Raw genomic sequence first — 19,571 nt, forward strand, 5'->3', positions numbered from 1 at the left:
TCAACAAGCAGCAGGTTCTGCTGTGTCCCCTCTACTCGATTTAAAAGCACTTAAAGGCTTGTGAGAAGCAACAAAATTAAGTTCCTTTGTATTTCTTAAGATATTTGATTAGTTTTTCATGTTTTTTGCTCACATGCGTTGTGCAAATTGAAGGGTGATGTCAACTACCTCCACCCCACCCCATGCAACCAAACAGTTAAATTGCAGTTCTGTGGGAAACTGAACATTAATTTGTTTTCTAATATGAGAAATTGAGCTTTAAAAAGCACTTGTCTCACATTTTGTTACATTTGTGGTTGTTAGCTCTGCTTCCCTAATCCTGTGTGCATGTAAATACTACTTGTGCGGGCTCATGGGCTGCTACCACACACGCACACACACAGTGTAGAAGTTGAAATGAAGTAACAATTTGCTCGTCGACACAACGTCTAATCCAGGGGTGTCCAAATATGTGGCCCGCAGCAAATTTTTAAAGGCCATTTTAAAAACTACTATTAAAAAAAAAAAGCATGAAAAGTGGAATAAAAGAGAAAATAGGTGCAATGTAATGAGACAATGTTGCTATATTGACACTAATAACACAAAGTTGCCATGCAGACAGTTTTTTTTTTTTACTTTAAATTGATATTGCTCAAAAAATATTAACTTTTAATCAACAGATAAATCTGAAGTTGATCTAGAGATTTAAAGGGGAACTGCACTTTTTTGGAATTTTGCCCTATTGTTCACAATCATGAGAGACAAAAACACATGTCTTTTTTTTAGGATTTTAATAATGATAAACACTTGCAAGATGCGGCTAATGGGAGTCACCATTGTAGCCTTCAAACACCTCTAAAACTAGTTCAAAACTCCCCATCAACGTTTTATATACACGCTGCAAATCTATATATAATTTAGATCGTAACAATATGTAATATGTACAATATTTACCGAATTTTGGTCATTTTATGCACAGCCGTAACTAATTATTCGGCGCATTTATTTCCGTTTCCATAGCAGCGCACCTCCGACTTCCTGCAACAAATATGTTCCTACTCCCTGAATCAAACGTGAGTGTGTTTTCTAATCACGGCAGACTTGGTAACAGACAACGAAGACGACTATTTTTGGACAAATCAGGATTATCAACCATATATTTTTTTAACTAAATATACGGAGGATAAACTGCTGCTTAAAGAAGCGAGCACAAAGAAGAGGCTGAAACGTTGGAGCAGACATGGTCACGCTGCAAATCTGCAACTTCTGAGCCAAGCTATGCCCAATTAATGGAGTACCCAAATCAACTGGAAACGTCCCCGGCCAGCTTGACCAAATGATGGACCAACTGTCCATCGTGTGAGTCACTATATTATTGATCATGATACATCAGCGTACACTACAGTACATACCCTGTCGAGCTGTGTACAAACAAAACATGAAATATGGGCTAATACTTTACAGATACTTTAATATGAGTGTTCATGTTTTTCAGTCCGTACAGATTGGTGTCTTATCGCATTGTGATAAGACACCTATGTCTAACGACATAGAAGCAAGGTTATCTCTTGCCGTAGTTATCTTTTACAGCTAATACCGTAGCACGCCAATGTGTCAGTAAGCTAGAAAAATAGTTCCTCAGTGTTCACTTCCACAATAACAATGTTGCTACAGTTTGGTTACTATACAGGTTACCAAACATAAATGGAGTATTGTTGACGGTTTTTTAATGCCTTTTTAAAGTGACTTAGAGGTAGAATTGATTGCTCCCATTAGCTGCGTCGCCAGCTACAAAGTACAAGCCAATTTTTATATGATAATGATTGTGAACGATAGGCAAAAGTGCAGTTCCCCTTTAAGCGTTGAATGCAAAAATATAATTTATATATGACTTATTTCACTTTTTATGAGTCTTTTTTTTCAGCTGTCATTGTTAACAAAATAATATTGAATCGAAAGCAAAGTTGTTATGAAATATTTATCTATTCAAGGCTCCAATTACTTCACATCAAATATTCAACTTTGAACATTTTTTGGGGAAATATACAGTATATTGCATATTTTGTGTTTTTGCCATAAAAACATGGTTTTCTTTGACCAAAAAGGGCATTAAACAAAAAAAGGAAACTTGATGTCAACCGATCTAAAGTCTATCTATTGATATTTTAGTGTTAAAAGTAAAACAAAACAAAAAACACTTTTTTTTAACACTTTAATGACTGAGTCCTTTTGGGTCCCTGGGACCTTTAACATTCAGCAACAATTAAGGGCAGCTCTAATGGCTACAATTTATATTGTATTGGTTTTTAAAATAAATAATATTAAAATGGCCCTCGCATACTTTTGTTTTTCAGTGTGCAGTCCTCAGTGAAAATACTGTAGTTTGGACACCCCTGGCTTAATCTCTCTGCTCTGATTTGCTTAATAGTGCTAAGGGTGTAGCTTCGGTATCTCAACTAGTGACCTGAAAGCTTCAAGGCTGGATTTCAACCTTCGCTCTGCACCAAAATAAAATTCAATCCCAGTCATTACAAAAGGAGCCCAGAACTTTGCTGATTAGTCAAGCTGTCATGAGACAGCTTGAATTGCTGATTCAAAAAGATATCTTACTGCTGTAAAAGCTGTTCTAATGACACAAGGGTCAATAATGTATTTATTGTACTTAAAGTGGGTCAGGGTTATTTTTTTATAACCCGGGGCTGTAAATCATTGCTTTTATCTAAGTGTGTCTTTCTGGACCGACTTAAAAGAACTTTGCAGCTGTTACAGATGTAAACACTTCAGACAGTCGTCTTATTTCATTTCCCCAAGGCTAACAAGCTCAACCCTAAATAAAACCTGCTTAGAATTACAAAATACTAAGTCAAGAAGTCTGCAAAATAAAGGCAAACATATCAGATCCCACACCATTTCAGTCAAACCTTTGTCATAGTTGCAGCTTTAAAACAATGTCCTCCAGCGCTCAACACGCTAGAACTCAAATGGCTTTTAAGGGAAAACTGAGTCATCTCTTGTGTCATCTTGACACTAATTGTACAAAAACATCTGACTTTCTGTAAGAAGGTTTAATGTGGGGACGTTCCTTAATTATTCCAATTCCGATCATCAGTGAGTGAAATCAGCCGATACCAATCACTGTACATTTTTCACTTTATTTACATTGAAGGCTAGTGTTAGTTTAGCAAAATCTACACAATTTTTAAACTAGTTATTTGTCTTTTATTACATATGATTGTTTGAGCGTAACAAACTCAATACTACACAATAATTAAACAAAAGCAAAAACTACGATCTACTACTCATTTAAATACGTTGTTTTTTACCCGCAAAGTCCTCTGGTCTGAGTTTGTCAACATGAACAAGTATTATTTTTCATCAAATAAAAATATTTACGTAATCACTCTAGTATGGATCATATACTGATGATGTCCTTGGTGTCCACACCACCAATTTATGGATCAAGCCGCCCTCTTACGTGTCGTGTACTAACTGTGACTGATTGATTGATTGAGACTTTTATTAGTAGATTGCACAGTACAGTACATATTCCGTACAATTGACCACTAAATGGTAACACCCGAATAAGTTTTTCAACTTGTTTACGTCGGGGTCCACGTTAATCAATTCATGGTAAACAATGCTGACAAAGCAACAGTTCTTGCAATGTTATCCTCTCTCTAACTCTTGTTAATCCACTTGTTAATTTCCTGTCATTTCTGAGGTAACAAGGTTGCATCTATACTTCTTAAAGTTTAATAAACGCTCATTTCTTGTGTTGTTTCAAGCTAGCTTAGCGGTTCGCTTAACTATTAGCATGCCTGCCCCTGGTTTGCTTCCGGTGTGTAACATGTTTAACCTTGACATAATACTGATTCTTAAGATACTAGGAAATGCGGTTCATTGCTATACTGGAGGTTATTATCATTATCTTAGGTGAAGGGCTCCACACTGTGTATGGAAACATACTAATCCGCTCGTCAGCCAGAGAGGATCGGTGTTTGTGATCGGCATTAAAATAGGGATGGCCGATCACGTACCTTTTCACAATAATTTTCAAATGCCGATCGATCGGAACATCCCTAGTTTTTGACACAAAAACAATTGTTTAACAATAACATCCTTGATGGGGAATCCAATAAACGTTGAATGGAGATAGCCATAACGTAGCCATAAGTCATAACGACATTCTCGACTCAGATCCCACATCAGGGCAAGAAAAAAATAAACCCAATGGAAACAACGAGAAACCTTGAAAAGGACCGCAAAGACTATACAAATGGGACCCATTACCTCCCTGCTTGGCACTCAGCATCAAGGGTTGGAATTGGGAGTTAAATCAACAAAAATTATTCCTGAGCACGGCCACTGCTGCTTCTCACTGCTCCCCTCACCTCCCAGGGGGTGATCAAGGGTGATGGGTCAAATGCAGAGAATAATTTCGCCACACCTAGTGTGTGTGTGTGTGTGACAATCATTGGTACTTTAACTTTAACTTTAAATGTTTATCCGACTTAAAAGGATGCCTTGAGGAACTCCTCAGTTCTTTATATTTCAAGTTCGGACCCCGTTGTTCTATGTTTGCTAGCAGGGTTAAAATGTCCATGCAAGGGTCTGCCAATGTGTTCGCAGTGGTCCAAGTTCCTCTATTCAATAGCAGCACCATACCTGCCAACTACTCCGGTTTTCCCGTAATTAGTACGGTTTTCATCAACCTATTCCAGGTTACGGTTGCAGTGATAAAAAATACGGTTTTTCATTAATTAAAAAAAAAAAAAATTTTTTAAATGCGCGAGGCTATTTATAGCACCGCTGCCAAGCACGAGGCACCTGTTGCCATTGTTTCCAAACGAGCGAACGATCATGGAATCAGCCGGAGAAAAATCGCAAACGAGTCTTAAACTGAAAAGAAAACAGCAGTCATTCCGTGAAGAATATTCAAAAGCCTATCCGGGAATAATTATCCGTTCCAAAAAGGGTGAAAACTACGCGAATTGCACCTTGTGCAGACAAGATTTTTCGATCGGACACGGAGGAATTAGCGATGTAAAAGACCACGTTGGGACAAAAGAACACAAGTCTAATGCCGTTGCTAGCGATACAAGTGGAAAACTTTCAACGTTTTTCGGATTTTAGCCACAAAAAGGTAATGACACCAATGTTATCTATTGGAATTGTTTAGTACTGTTATACTGTTAAAAGTGTTTATACTATTTATGCTTTCAAGTCCAAGTTGAAGAAATGTTGTTAAATGTTGACAGCACAACTACCAAAATACAGAAGTATGTCCTTAATATTTTTGCAGTGCTATTTCTGTTGAAAAGTTAAAATGTATGTGATGTGCCACTTTTCAAGTGTCTGATGGCTTAAATTAATTTTCATTAATTTTTCATATTTTGAATTCTTTTGAAAGGCTTACAGAAAAACTACATTTGAATTGTAATTCCATGCTATTGACAGGACTATTAATTTTAATGAAGTTAGCTTACCATGTTTACAGTATGATAATTGTGATAGAAATGTGAATTTTAGGCACAGAATATTTTATACAATTGAACAAGGCAGTAGGTTATACAAGCTTGGACAGAAAGTTAATAATGACACCATTTTTTTTTTTTATGGAATAGTTTAGTACTGTTTTACTATTTGTTTACTGTAAAAAGTGTTTATACTGTTTATACTTTCAATTAACAAATTGAAGTCTTGTGAAAGGTTGACAGGATAACTGGCATTAACTGTCAAAATAATTTCAAAATATTGAAGTTAGCTTACAGAATAAACATGTCAATCAACCCATATGATTTTTGCTGTAATATTTTTGTTTTGAAAAGTCACTGTGACTGATAGAAAAGTAATGGTTTTAGCAACATTTTAACCTGTCTGAATGCTAATAATCATTTTGCGTCGGGGGGCGAAGCCTGAACCCCCCACCAGGACTTTGTCCTGGACCTACCGGGGCCTGCGGCCCCTGGACTCTGGCTACTAGGTTTTTCTGATTTCAAAAGTTGGCAGGTATGCAGCACTATACCGTATGGTGCCATTCCCAGGCCAGATTTGGCCCCCAGGCCGCCGGTTGAATAGCTCTGCTTTGCATTTTTGAATGCCAATGCTCAGGGCATGCAGTGTTTACTTGTGAGAGTACTTCAAAATCTCTAGAACTTAGCAAATAGCAACATTTATGGCCTGCAGGTTAACATGTTTATTAAAACCTTATGGGGGACATGAAATGGCCTCACTCTTTATTCACCCCCACCTTTGTCTCTACCGCTAGATGGTGAGTGAGAAAGTTGGCGGCGCAGAAGGAACCAAACTCGATGATGACTTCAGAGACTTGGAGCGGGTAAGACGGCGTATTTTTGCGATTGTAAAGTGGAAAACATTGTTAGATGACTTCAACAGCCAATATTATAATAGTACTCTGCACCCTTTGATGTTGGCATCTCCATATTATTCCTAGAGGGTGGACGTGACCAGTAAAGCCGTAGCGGAGGTGATCTCTAAAACCTCCGAGTATCTCCAACCCAACCCGGGTAAGCAACAACAGCAAAAACCTGGCTAGTGTAAATGTGTTTATCCTTTGTTGGAAGAGTTTCATCACAACCCCTTCTTCCACGGGCAGCATCGAGGGCCAAACTGTCCATGTTGAACACCATGTCTAAAATCCGGGGTCAGGTGAAGAATCCCGGCTACCCCCAAGCCGAGGGCCTGCTGGGAGAATGCATGTCCAAGTATGGGAGAGATCTTGGAGAGGAGACTAACTTTGGTAAGGTGCATGTTGGGACATATGGACACTTTGCTGGGTTTGGTGGGTTTTTTTTTTAAGTGCTCCATACTTTTTTAAAAGGCTTTTTCAGTAAAAGTTCAGTCAGTAGTCAAAAGCTTTTTTACTGCCGTTTTCAAAGCAGATGACATGTCGCTGCACTATCAGGAAGTTCTGTGTTTCCTCAAACAGACACTGTGCCCCAATCGATCGCCAGGTGCCGCTTGAATAAATAAACGCATTCCTCTGGGAGAATAATGCCACCACATCTCAGATGTGGTATCTGTAAAACTGGCTGACTATGTTTCCATGCACTAAATTACCGTATTTTTCGGAGTATAAGTCGCTCCGGAGTATAAGTCGCACCGGCCGAAAATGCACAATAAAGAAGGGAAACAACATATATAAGTCACACTGGAGTATAAGTCGTATTTTTTGGGGAAATGTATTTGATAAAACCCAACACCAAGAATAGACATTTGAAAGGCAATTTAAAATAAATAAAGAATAGTGAACAGGCTGAATAAGTGAACGTTATATGAGGCATAAATAACCAACTGAGAACGTGCCTGGTATGTTAACGTAACATATTATGGTAAGAGTCATTCAAATAACTATAACATATAGAACATGCTATACGTTTACCAAACAATCTGTCACTCCTAATCGCTAAATCCCATGAAATCTTATACGTCTAGTCTCTTACGTGAATGAGCTAAATATTATTATTTGATATTTTACGGTAATGTGTTAATAATTTCACACATAAGTTGCTCCTGAGTATAAGTCGCACCCCCGGCCAAACTATGAAAAAAAACTGCGACTTATAGTCCGAAAAATACGGTAGTCTGATTTCTCAAATAATTCTGCACAAAAGAAGCATTTTACAACCCATAAAACACCTTAACCTAATCTTGTCTGGCTTTTACAAAGTTGGACTGCCGCTCCTAAATTATGCAAATGAGAACCAGGTCTCTCAAGTGGGTGGGGGTGCCGGAGGGGACCCTTTGTATCACGCATGCGCCAGTCCCAACGCATGGAATATAACCTTGAATCAGATCCCGATTTAGGCCAGTCTAGTATCCGCACTCTTTTACTACAAAGCCACGCTGCTGTAACACGTGGCTTGGCATTGTCTTGCTGAAATAAGCAGGGGCGTCCATGATAATGTTGCTTGGATGGCAACATATGTTGCCCACGCATTTGTTCACAAAGTGGTGACCCTCGCCCCATTCTTGTTTGTGAATGAATGAGCATTTCATGGAAGCTGCTTTTATACCCAATCATGGCACCCACCTGTTCACCTGTGGGATGTTCCAAATAAGTGTTTGAGTCTTTTTTGCCATTTGTGCCAGCTTTTTGAAACATTTTGCAGGCATCAAATTCCAAATGAGCTAATATTTGCAAAAAACAACAAAGTTTTCCAGTTCAAACGTTAAGTATCTTGTCTTTGCAGTCTATTCAATTGAATATAGGTTGAAAAGGATTAGCAAATCATTGCATTCTGTTTTTATTTACGAATTACACAACGTGCCAACTTCACTGGTTTTGGGTTTTGTAAAATAATGTAACGTTTTGAAGTGCATCGATGTGAGAGAGAAAAGGAACATTGATTTATTTAAAAAGGTAGCGACAGAAATGGAGAATGCCAGTTTCATTTGGACTGCTGAACAAATACAGGAGGGGTGGAAGTGAATGAAAGCATGTATGGGCAAAAAAGAAGGCGTTGACAAACCTCTTCATGCTGCATTTGTGCACTCCAAACCGAATTAACAATAACTCAGTATTTCACATAACACATGTAAACAACAATAGCAACCATCATATAAAGTAGTATGCAGTCACAAATGGTCTTTTCCTTTAGATTTAAAACTCCTTCCATCAATCCACAGTCTTATTGATTGAACTTTGAGACATTCGAAAGTTTTCTTTCCGTTCTCCGTCCGAAAATTCCTTCAAAACAACTCTCTCCCAAGAGTCTTTGCTTCGGACCTGCATCCGCTCTGAGATCTCCTGAGTAGTGTCATGTTTGTGGTGTAATCTATGACTATTTCTTGATGCTGTCTGCTATTTAACTTCAGCAAGCACAGGGCGTATGGCCAATAGTCGCATTGAGAGTGAGCATAGACACTGGGACTTCACACGCAGTTGTGAAAATACAAAAAAAACTAACTATTTGAGAAATCAGACTAATTTAGTGCATGGAAACGTAGTCACTGATAAACGTATGTACAAATGTGGGCAACAATCTGTTACACAGAGATCCTACAAAACAGCAGCATCAGAGCTTGATGGGAAGATGCTGAATATTTGACTTTTACCTCCAAAGGGCCAAAGTGACAATGGGCCAAACAGTCATTTTAAGCAAGTGTGAGGAGCCCTATATCACCTTTATATAAGGTAGTGGAGCTTGTCACATTCCATAGGTGGTAAATAGTTGGAGATTCTGTCTCTCTGCTTTTTATTGTATTGTGAGACTGCAAAATAAGCCACCATAAGGGCAAATAAAGCACTTTGATAAAGAAGGTGAGAAACACTATTGAATTCAAGGAGGAAGTCATAGCAAAGTACGCTTAGCTCTCCCGCTCCCCTCCACCCTTTCGTTAAATGTTCATTTACCTATTTCAGTCATAATTTATAAAAATTTATTTCACAGTTTTATGCATGTAAAACTATAATAATTCTCTATAACATGTTTTTTTTCTTCTCTGCCAGGAGGTTATGTAATCTTTGCCATTATTGTCGGTCAGTTAGTTACCGTAGTTGGCAAAATAAGTTACCGCATTTTCCGCACCATAAGGCGCCCTGGGTTATAAGCCGCGCCTTCAATGAACGGCATATTTCAAAACTTTGTCCACCTATAAGCCGCCCCATGTTGTAAGCCGCATCTAACTGCGCTAAAGGAATGTCAAAAAAACAGTCAGATAGGTCAGTCAAACTTTAATAATATATTAAAACCAGCGTGATGTGGGCGCGCATGGAATCGTATATCAACATGGACGGAGCTGCTGAAAAAAGCCACCCGGCCTCTTCGCGTAAACTTAAACTTACCTTAACCACTCGCTCATCTTTTCTTCATCCATCCCTTCGAGTTAGATTTTATGATGACGCCGGCTGGAAAGGTCTCTTTTGGCAAGGTCTTCCTTTTGAATATCACCATGGGTGGAAGTTTCTGGCCATTAGCATGGCAAGCTAGAACCACAGTGAAGGATGACTTCTCATTCCCTGTGGTGCGAATATTCACCGTACGTGCTCCCGTTGTATCCACAGTGCGGTTCACAGGAATATCAGTTGCTGTGAAATAGTAATCCGTGTGCGGATGGAGAGATTGCGTCTTTTCATGAACCGGATCCCTGTCGCTTAGTAGGAGCCATTTTGTGGTCTTTACAGATGTAAACACACAAAGGAAATGAAACGTACGGTAATATCCGCGCGCTTTTTCTTCTTCTACGCGGGCGGGTGGTTGCTTACAGTAGAAGAAGAAGCGCTTCCTGTTCTATGGGGGCGGGTGCTTACCTTGGCGGTTGCTTGCGTAGAAGAAGAAGCGCTTCCTGTTCTACCGGGAAAAAAGATGGCGGCTGTTTACCGAAGTTGCGAGACCGAAACTTTATGAAAATTAATCTTAATATTAATCCATATATAAAGCGCACCGGGTTATAAGGCGCACTGTCAGCTTTTGAGAAAATTTGAGGTTTTTAGGTGCGCCTTATAGTGCGGAAAATACGGTACCAGTGGATTTTCAATGTACTTTCAAGAAATGTCTGAAATGGGATAAGGAACAACTGATTAGATTTTGGGCCTGATCCAGATCATTTCAACTATGTTATATTAATTTTTTGTCTCTGTGTGTGAGTGTATCTCGCCACCCCGCAGAGAAAATGATGGATATCTGACAAGAGGGTTCACTCCATTTCTTTCAGTTATGTAAAGATAGCTCACAAAGTTATAGTTGGATTTAAAAAAAAACAACAAAAAACGAAATTACATTTTGGGACTGATCCGGATCATTTCTATTATGTTACCTTACGTTTCCGTTACGAGCTTTAACTTATGTGTGTATGTTTGCAGGCCCGTCTCCTCTCACACAGACAAAGATAGTGGATGAATGACAAGAGGCTTCACTCTTGTACTTTCATTCATCTATAGGTGAAACTTTCAGTATTTGTCAGAAAAGGGATAAGGATCCAGAGCACGGTCTAGATTCAGGATTTTTTCTTACTATGGGAGGATAGGACCTGTTGGAGGTCTGCGCTCTTTGAGTACTTTTCTAGTTGCTGTTTTGGGTGTCTTGGACGGATTGTTGGACTGACTTTATTACAAAAGGGAAACATGGATTTAATATTTGATGTTTGTCAGTGTGACTTGTTAAAGCATGTGTGAAACAAATAAACCCAATCATTTGTTTTGGGTGGAAGAAGACAAAAAAAATGCGTAAATTATATTTTTGTTACTTAAAAGCCTTAGACCTCGTAAAGGCCTAGTACACAAACAACCTCTCGGCAACTGTATGAGGAAAATGTGACAAATGTTGAAGCTTTGTTGTGTCAGTGAGCTGTTTGTTGACGGCAGTCTGTTGTGGTTCAGGCGGTGCCCTGGTGGACGTGGGAGAGTCCATGAAGAGACTTGCAGAAGTGAAAGACTCGCTAGACATTGACGTCAAACAGAACTTCATCGATCCATTGCAAGGCTTCTGTGACAAGGAGCTCAGAGAGATACAGGTACGTGGATGGAGATGCTCTGGGAAGTGGAATTTGGTAAACAGACTCCATAATGAAATGTTTTCTTTGATGACAGCACCACCTCAAGAAACTGGAAGGTCGCCGCCTGGACTACGACTACAAAAAGAAGCGCCAGGGCAAGATTCCCGAGGAGGAGATCCGACAGGCCCTGGAGAAATTTTACGAGTCAAAGGAAGTGGCCGAGACGGGAATGTACAACCTGCTGGAGACCGACGTGAGTTTATTGGTGTCAGGTGTCAATCAGATGCGGTGTGTGTAGTTAAGTCTGAGGCTTGTGGCGTGTCTTGTGTGTGTGAGCAGATCGAGCAGGTGAGCCAGCTCTCCTGTCTGGTGGAGTGCCAGCTGCAGTACCACCGGCAGGCTGTTCAGTTCCTGGATGAGCTTTCTCACAAGCTGGAGGAAAGGTGCAGTAATGAAAAGATCACACACAGTTTTGCAGTACTCCTTTTTTATGCAAACAAACAGACTGTACTTCTTTCCTGTAATGTGCATGCCAGGCCAGTAGTAGGCGATAAAACTTGTTAAAAGCAAAACAAAACAAAAAAAACTACACTCACTATGCTCCCAGCTGTTCTTTGAGTAACATCCTCTGCCGTAACTTCTGCATCCTTTTAAATGAGGAAGTGTGTCTGGACTTGTGCGTGGTGCTGTATCTAACACACGTTTCATGCATTGTCACAATGTTTTGTTTCAGCTACCTGTGCAAATGCTGCATTTTAAAACATAGAAGAACTGCTTTTAGTGAATAAAACCGTTGAACTGCGTTTTTTTCCACAGGGTGAGTGTGGCCGCGTCCCGACCGAGACGGGAATACACACCCAAGCCCAAACCTCTCTTTGACTTTGGAGACGACAACCACTCTAATGGGGGCTACTCCACTTCAATGGCTCCGCCCCCTTCTCGTAACTCAGGTGAGGCACTCTGCAGGAGTTTAACTAAAACGTTATAGAGTGGAACATGGTTAAGACTAATTGCCAGCTTCTGCCATCCAAATCCCGGCCCACCTTTGCTCCCCTTGGCACTTACACTGGTGTATGAATACTGTGCAGGACTCCCTTGAAAAAGAGATTCTTAATCTCAATGGGACTCTCCTGGGTAAATGAAGGTTAAAAATAAATACATTAAAAAAAAAATGTGCGCCCCCTATGGGTTGCCGTCATAATGCTTTTCAACACATGACATCCTGCAGTGCATCCTGCTTACCAAAAGTGGCCCACTCTGCTCACTGCATTGTTCTCAAAGTTTTATAGTCATCAGATAAATGGTCAATGATTTATGGACAATTAGTCCCACTCTTTCCCATGCAAAGACGTTGTGCCAGATGGCAGCCATGTTTTTCAACCAATCTTGCTCAACAATCAAACATTATTTTTTGATTAGGGGACTCTCTAAAGTGTCTACCAAATTTTCTGGCCATTCAGATATAACTGTGAGAAATTTTAAGTCAATGCAACATATGTTTAATAACAGCACCGCCATGTGGTGTTTTTGTTTGAAACACAGTAGGGGTGCAATGTTCTGACATTTCAATTTGTTTTCAAAAATTGTAAGATTGAAAACATGCTTTGTTTCCTATGCGTCACTCTTGAAAAGGACAGAAAAATATCAAATTATGTTGACTAGTTTTTTGAAAAAAACTAAATGTGTGGTTGAAAATTCAGTGTATAAAAAAAAATATGTGTATAAAAATTCACTGTCGAAAGATTTGTTGCTTCAAAAAAGCGAGACTAGCTTGCTGTAAATTAAGACCGAAGCAATCAATCCTGTCTCACAACCAGAGGTGTCAAGTTTGAAGTCAAGTGACACGTGTCTTGCAAAACAGCATACAAACGGCAGTTATCTGGGCTACCTTGGCATAAAACAACAAAATAAACATTTCAATGCGACCCACCGGATGTTTTCAAACTATAAAAATGACTCCAATGGTTAGAATCTGCACTTTTGAGTGACATACTCTGCTTCATGCAGATGAGGCACAAACAGAGTGGGCGGGGATTGTTTACACAGCAAAAAGCCTGGTAGCATGTGTCAGACGGAGGCACATTTCTACAACAAAGTTCTGCAGAAAAGTGATGTTTTTCCAAATATGGGGATGTTTATGTTTCGCCGTGTTTGTTGCATCTATGTTGTTCTGGCTCAATGATAAAATATGTCGATCAAAGAGGTGGTCTGCAGTAGTAGATCAACGTTCATATATTTTATTCTTCATAGATAATATTGTAAATCACACAGTGTGTATTTTTGTGTACATTTTGACTGTCATAATTCAGTAAAAACCTAAAGTTAATTCTGTTTTTGAGATGTTTTGTTTAGTTCTTTACTGAAAATACACTCTGAATGTACAAAAAAACCACAGAATGTGGGATTTATTATATCAACTATGAACAATAGAACCCTGAATATTCAAAATATTTTAGCGTTGCTCCTCAGCTTTCCAGACCACCGTCTTGATTGACAATTTTTATAATAGAGCAAGATCAACAAAAAACACGGCGAAAAATAAAGGCAACAGTGTAAAAAAAACATCCACTTATTCAATATAATACCACTGTTCTGCTGAACTTTGTTGTAGAAATCCGCCTCCGTCTGACACTCGTATTTTTGAGGTCTCTGCTCCATGTCTTGTCTGCCCGTATGTCAGATTCTAATAACCATTGGAATCATTTCTATAGTTTGAAAATATCCAGCGGGCCGCATTAAAATGTTTATTATTTTGTATTATGTCTGTGCTTCTCAAATATTTTGTTATGCCCCTCTCCTAGGAAGAAAAAAAAAAAGTTTACACCCCCCACTCTCCACCGTGACTATAAATAGTATAATTTGTCTCTACATTTTTTATAACTTAACTCTGCATAACATTGTGAACTTATTAAACATTAAAGGAAACAGCACATCTCCCACCGTGGTTACAGTGAAGCCAAGTGCTACATATGATTCATCATATTCTGGTATGGCAAAAAAGCATATTCCCCGCGGTCACACACTATTTGAGAAGGACTGTATTATGCCAAGGAAGCCCAGTTAACTGCCTTTTTTATGCTATCTTGCAAGACCCGTGTCACGTGACTTCAAACTTGACACCTTATTGACTGGTTCAGAAACAGGATCGATTGCTTCGGTCTTAATTTACCTTAAGTGTGTGTTGCTTTTTGAAGCAGTGAATTTTTCGAAACTGAATTTTTAAATAGTGAATTGTTATACCGTATTTTCCGCACTATTAGCCGCACCTAAAAACCACAAATTTACTCAAAAGCTGACAGTGCGGCTTATAACCCGGTGCGCTTTATATATGGATAAATATTAAGATTCATTTTCATAAAGTTTCGGTCTCGCAACTACGGTAAACAGCCGCCATCTTTTTTCCCCGTAGAAGAGGAAGTGCTTCTTCTTCTATGCAAGCAACCGCCAAGGTAAGCACCCGCCCCCATAGAACAGGAAGCGCTTCTTCTTCTACTGTAAGCAACCACCCGCCCGCGTAGAAGAAGAAGAAGAAGAAGCGCGCGGATATTACGTTTCATTTCCTTTGTGTGTTTACATCTGTAAAGACCACAAAATGGCTCCTACTAAGCGACAGGTTTCCGGTTCATGAAAAGACGCAATCTCTCCATCCGCACACGGACTACTATTTCACAGCAACTGCCTAAAGACTTTCAAGAAAAGCTGGCTACTTTCCGTGCATATTGTAAAAACAAGATAGCTGAAAAAAAAGATCCGGCCAGAGAACATTATCAACATGGACGAGGTTCCACTGACTTTTGATATTCCTGTGAACCGCACTGTGGATACAACGGGAGCACGTACGGTGAATATTCGCACCACAGGGAATGAGAAGTCATCCTTCACTGTGGTTCTAGCTTGCCATGCTAATGGCCAGAAACTTCCACCCATGGTGATATTCAAAAGGAAGACCTTGCCAAAAGAGACCTTTCCAGCCGGCGTCATCATAAAATCTAACTCGAAGGGATGGATGAAGAAAAGATGAGCGAGTGGTTAAGGTAAGTTTACGCGAAGAGGCCGGGTGGCTTTTTTCACGCAGCTCCGTCCATGTTGATATACGACTCCATGCGCGCCCACATCACGCTGGTTTTTAATATATTATTAAAGTTTGACTGACCTGACTGTTTTTTGACATTCCTTTAGCGCAGTTAGATGCGGCTTACAACACGGGGCGGCTTATAGGTGGACAAAGTTTTGAAATATGCCGTTCATTGAAGGCGCGGCTTATAACCCAGGGCGGCTTATGGTGCGGAAAATACGGTACTTTGAATTTTGAAACACATGCATTTGCTAACACATTTTATTTCAATGAAATTGTCAGTATAATTTGATGCAATAAAAAGTTAAATTCGGTTCACAAAATTCAAACGCAAAGAATTCAGTTACGTAAATTCAGTGTCAAAAAAACACTTTTATAATATAGACACAAATTAACCTCCATAGAAAAAGTATAAAATAGCCACAAAAACACTTAGCCTGTGGAAGAGAGCTGACAAACATTCCAGTCATTTCCAACATGATTGCACAAGACCTGCATGAGTCATGTGCTGCAAATATGTCAGACACATTACAAGTGTTTACCTGTGTGTGTGTGTGTGTGTGTGTGTGTGTGTACATGCGCGTGTGTTGGCTGGCCATTGTCTGACTGACCTTGTTCCTCTGTCCTGTGACACCATCAGAGCCATCATTTCACTCCTCAACATTGTTGTTTGGGAAGCATGAGTCAAAGAGGGCGGAGCATGAATTTCTCTTGTGGTCTTGCGGCGTTTGCTGTACGCACGCACACACGTTTTGCAGTACTTATGTATGCTTGTGAAACATAGGAAGTCAAACTCAAAGTCAGTTCTCAAAGGTTTTGAAGGTTCTTGTTGCATGTGGTGTAACAAATCCACTTCCTGTTAACTGACTTTTTAAAGCTTAGCACATCCTGTCAATCATTTTTGGATTTCAACAAACATTACGCCATTTATGATCCCCTATAATGCAATATTGATTTTTCCATGAAATCCTAGTAATGTGTCCCTTGAGTCCATATCAGCTAGTATTTTCCTCACGTTTGTTGCTTTTTAAGAATATCATCTCCAAAATGTGCAAACATTGCTAAGCTTATTTGTATTTTTATTTTATTGATTTAGAGCTAAGTCTGCCACAAGGTGTTTGAGGTCAAGGTTAGAGTGTTTCAGATTTGTTTTAAAGTAGTGAGTTATTTTTTAAAGTTGTGATTATATTGAGTTGCCTTGGAAAAAAAATAATTTTGATTTGTAGAGGTGTCTGATTCAAGTTGTTTGAGGTCAAAGGTCTGATTGGCATTCTGCTGTATTGTCAGAGCAAGATTGTGCTACTTCATCCAACATGTTTATCAACCAGTCTACCTCAAACTTTTGGAGGTAATAGTTATACTTTAGTGTAAGAACTCACTTGACTTTAATGACACAGTGGCAAGTGTCTTGGGGACAGACAAGTTAAATTACCCTATAGGTCTATAGAGTGCACCGTATATAAGCTGTACCAAGACCCCAAAAGGGACAAGCGGTAGAAAATGGATGGGCACTAACTACATTTTAGAAGAAAAAATATTTTCCCATATATAGCCGAACCAGACTATAAGCTGCAGATATATATGTTGTGAAATTAGTTATTTTCACAGAAATGTTTTGTAAATGTTTATTTACATTGTTTTCTAACGGTGCCTGTAACATGACAGTAAAACAGCCGATCAAACAGAAGTCATGAAGCTAGCTCTCCAATCAGCTAAACAGACTCAATAACTCCACGGGGATGTGAAACTAAAACAATACAAAAAAAAATGCCGTTAATAGTTAATACTAACAGACGATCGTAAACATGTTAGTATATTAGCTAATGCTAACAACACTAGCTTGATCACATTACGATAGCACATGATTAAGAATTGTTTTAGTTATATTGTAAAACTTACAAACGTTGCCTGGTGTCAAGTAGGAACCTATGCTAGTAGAACGTTATGGACGACTACAAGACTTGTAGTTCCGGTTTAAAGCATTAAACAGAAGGAAATACTGTGGTACATGTACCACTTGTGGTATGCCAAATAATTACACACTATTTTAGTGTTTAAACTGTGTGTAATATAACAGTATCCAAAAGTATAAAATATACTTGATAAATAAAACTTTTACATTGTTTTTATTGAATATGTAGGCCTACTAGGCTACTGTACTATATTTTAATGTTGGCCATTATGTTGGTACTTGGTGAAAAAGGTTAACCTAACTTTGCAGCACCTGCAGTGAGCAAACTCATCCAAAAGACCTTTTCAATGTCTTTGCTTGTTTTCTGTAAACGTGAAGAAAAATCTATAAATTAGCTGCATCGTTTTTATAAGTCACATTGTTCAAAGCGTAGGAAAATAAGTTGTCTTATATTTTGCCATTAAATTAAGGACTATAATAGTGATATTTTAAGTGTGGTATAATTCTTTCATGTGCAAGAAGTGAACGTCCCAAGCTGACACAGTCAATGCTACACAAAGACTGACTTTGTTGTTGGACAATTGTGTAGTTTGTTTGGATCAGATCAGTGGCAGTGGTAGAGTTGGCAAAGGCAACATAAGAGATGACACCAGTAGAAACCATGCAGTCATAAGATGTTGTCATAAAAGCACTGTTGGAGCTAAAAGTTCTGACCTTTCCACAGCCCCCGAGCAGCCCAGCTGCAAGGCACTGTACGACTTTGAGCCGGAGAACGAGGGCGAGCTGGGCTTTCACGAGGGCGACATCATCACGCTGACCAATCAGATCGATGAGAACTGGTATGAGGGTATGCTCAACGGCCAGTCGGGATTCTTCCCCCTCAACTACGTGGAGGTGTTGGTTCCACTGCCGCAGTAAAGGTAGGAAGGAAGGTAGGAGAGGAAAGTGAGGCTGTTCCACACTAGAACCACATGGATGACTGACTCTTCACCTGCAATTTGATCCACCAAGCTCAGGTTGCAAGGAATACTCCCCATTTCAGTAATTCAACGATGCCACCTGTTGGCCATTTTGAGAATTACCTTTAAAAAAAAAATTAGAACCACATGACACCAGTTATAGCCTACTGTGTCTTTTTTAAATGGTCTATTTTTCTAAAGCAGTACAATATTCATTTTACTTTCATTTCATGTATGTTTAGTAGAGCTGCTTACTGGACATGTGAGAGTTGCACCTCCTTTGAGATTGACCTGTGTGTGTGAGTGTTACACACCTTGAAATGCAGCCGTCGCACCACTTTGGTCACTTAAAAGCAGCCACGTCTTTGTCAAAGTCCATTTCAACCACACAGTGCCTAAAAAAAGAAAGAAAGGACGACGCTGCTGGCAGCGATTCACGTCTTACTATCCCTTGTCTTGTCATAATGTGAAACTGTGTCCCATTCTGTCCCTCACTCTGGAATTTATAGATTTTTTAAAGTGTTTGTTACATCCTGACCTGTGCTCTTAAAACATGAATACAGACTTTGGGGATGTCGCCTAAAAGTGAAAGGGAAAACATCAAGGGAATGTTTAGACTGGGGGATTGTTTGAATCATCTTTTTTATCAGTGTTTTGTCCGTATTGACACACCCTTCCACTGTGTTTGGACCTAATATGTTTACATGTGGACTCAGCAATGTAGCTCTTTGGAACAAACACATCATTGATAGCTTTTATTTGGAACCAGATGGAGGAGTGACTAATGACCCCAAAAGCTAACAAAGCTACTTATGGCTGTTCCTTCAGTTGTAATAAACAAAGTGGCACTTTGCTGTGTAACGTCTACAAACACTACAAGACTGTTTTCCCGCGCACACACAAGACTAACGTTTTTTTCACTCGTTACTTCGCATTGATTTGGATGTTTAGGAAAAAAAGACATACATTGTATGGTTATAAAAGGCTATGTTTTGTTTTTAGTCAGTCTTAAAAATATTGCTATTTTTATATCCAAACCCTTAAAACATGCATGTAGTCCTTTTATTATTATTATTATTATTATTATTATTATAATGCCCTGTAAAAGTTTTTACTTGCTATGGATTTAATGCCATGCATTTGTCTATTATCGATGTATTTGTATGTGCTTCTTTCCTGACGCCACACT

At 39.2% G+C, this 19,571-nt stretch overlaps 1 protein-coding gene across 1 annotated transcript in view; it reads left to right on the top strand.

Moving 5' to 3' along the window:
* The window catches only part of sh3gl1b (SH3-domain GRB2-like 1b), a 33,791-nt gene extending 14,224 nt beyond the window's left edge, over positions 1–19,567 (top strand). Inside the window, exons 2-9 of the mRNA XM_061977971.2 lie at positions 6,248–6,316; positions 6,434–6,506; positions 6,596–6,739; positions 11,321–11,454; positions 11,531–11,689; positions 11,776–11,879; positions 12,253–12,386; positions 18,148–19,567. Coding sequence (XP_061833955.1) covers positions 6,248–6,316; positions 6,434–6,506; positions 6,596–6,739; positions 11,321–11,454; positions 11,531–11,689; positions 11,776–11,879; positions 12,253–12,386; positions 18,148–18,341 — 1,011 coding nt within the window. The 3' untranslated portion in view covers positions 18,342–19,567. The remainder of the gene's footprint in view (positions 1–6,247; positions 6,317–6,433; positions 6,507–6,595; positions 6,740–11,320; positions 11,455–11,530; positions 11,690–11,775; positions 11,880–12,252; positions 12,387–18,147) is intronic.
* Positions 19,568–19,571: the final 4 nt, after the last annotated feature.

This window comes from Nerophis lumbriciformis, linkage group LG18, assembly GCF_033978685.3.
Source record: "Nerophis lumbriciformis linkage group LG18, RoL_Nlum_v2.1, whole genome shotgun sequence".
Taxonomy (NCBI): Eukaryota; Metazoa; Chordata; class Actinopteri; order Syngnathiformes; family Syngnathidae; genus Nerophis; species Nerophis lumbriciformis.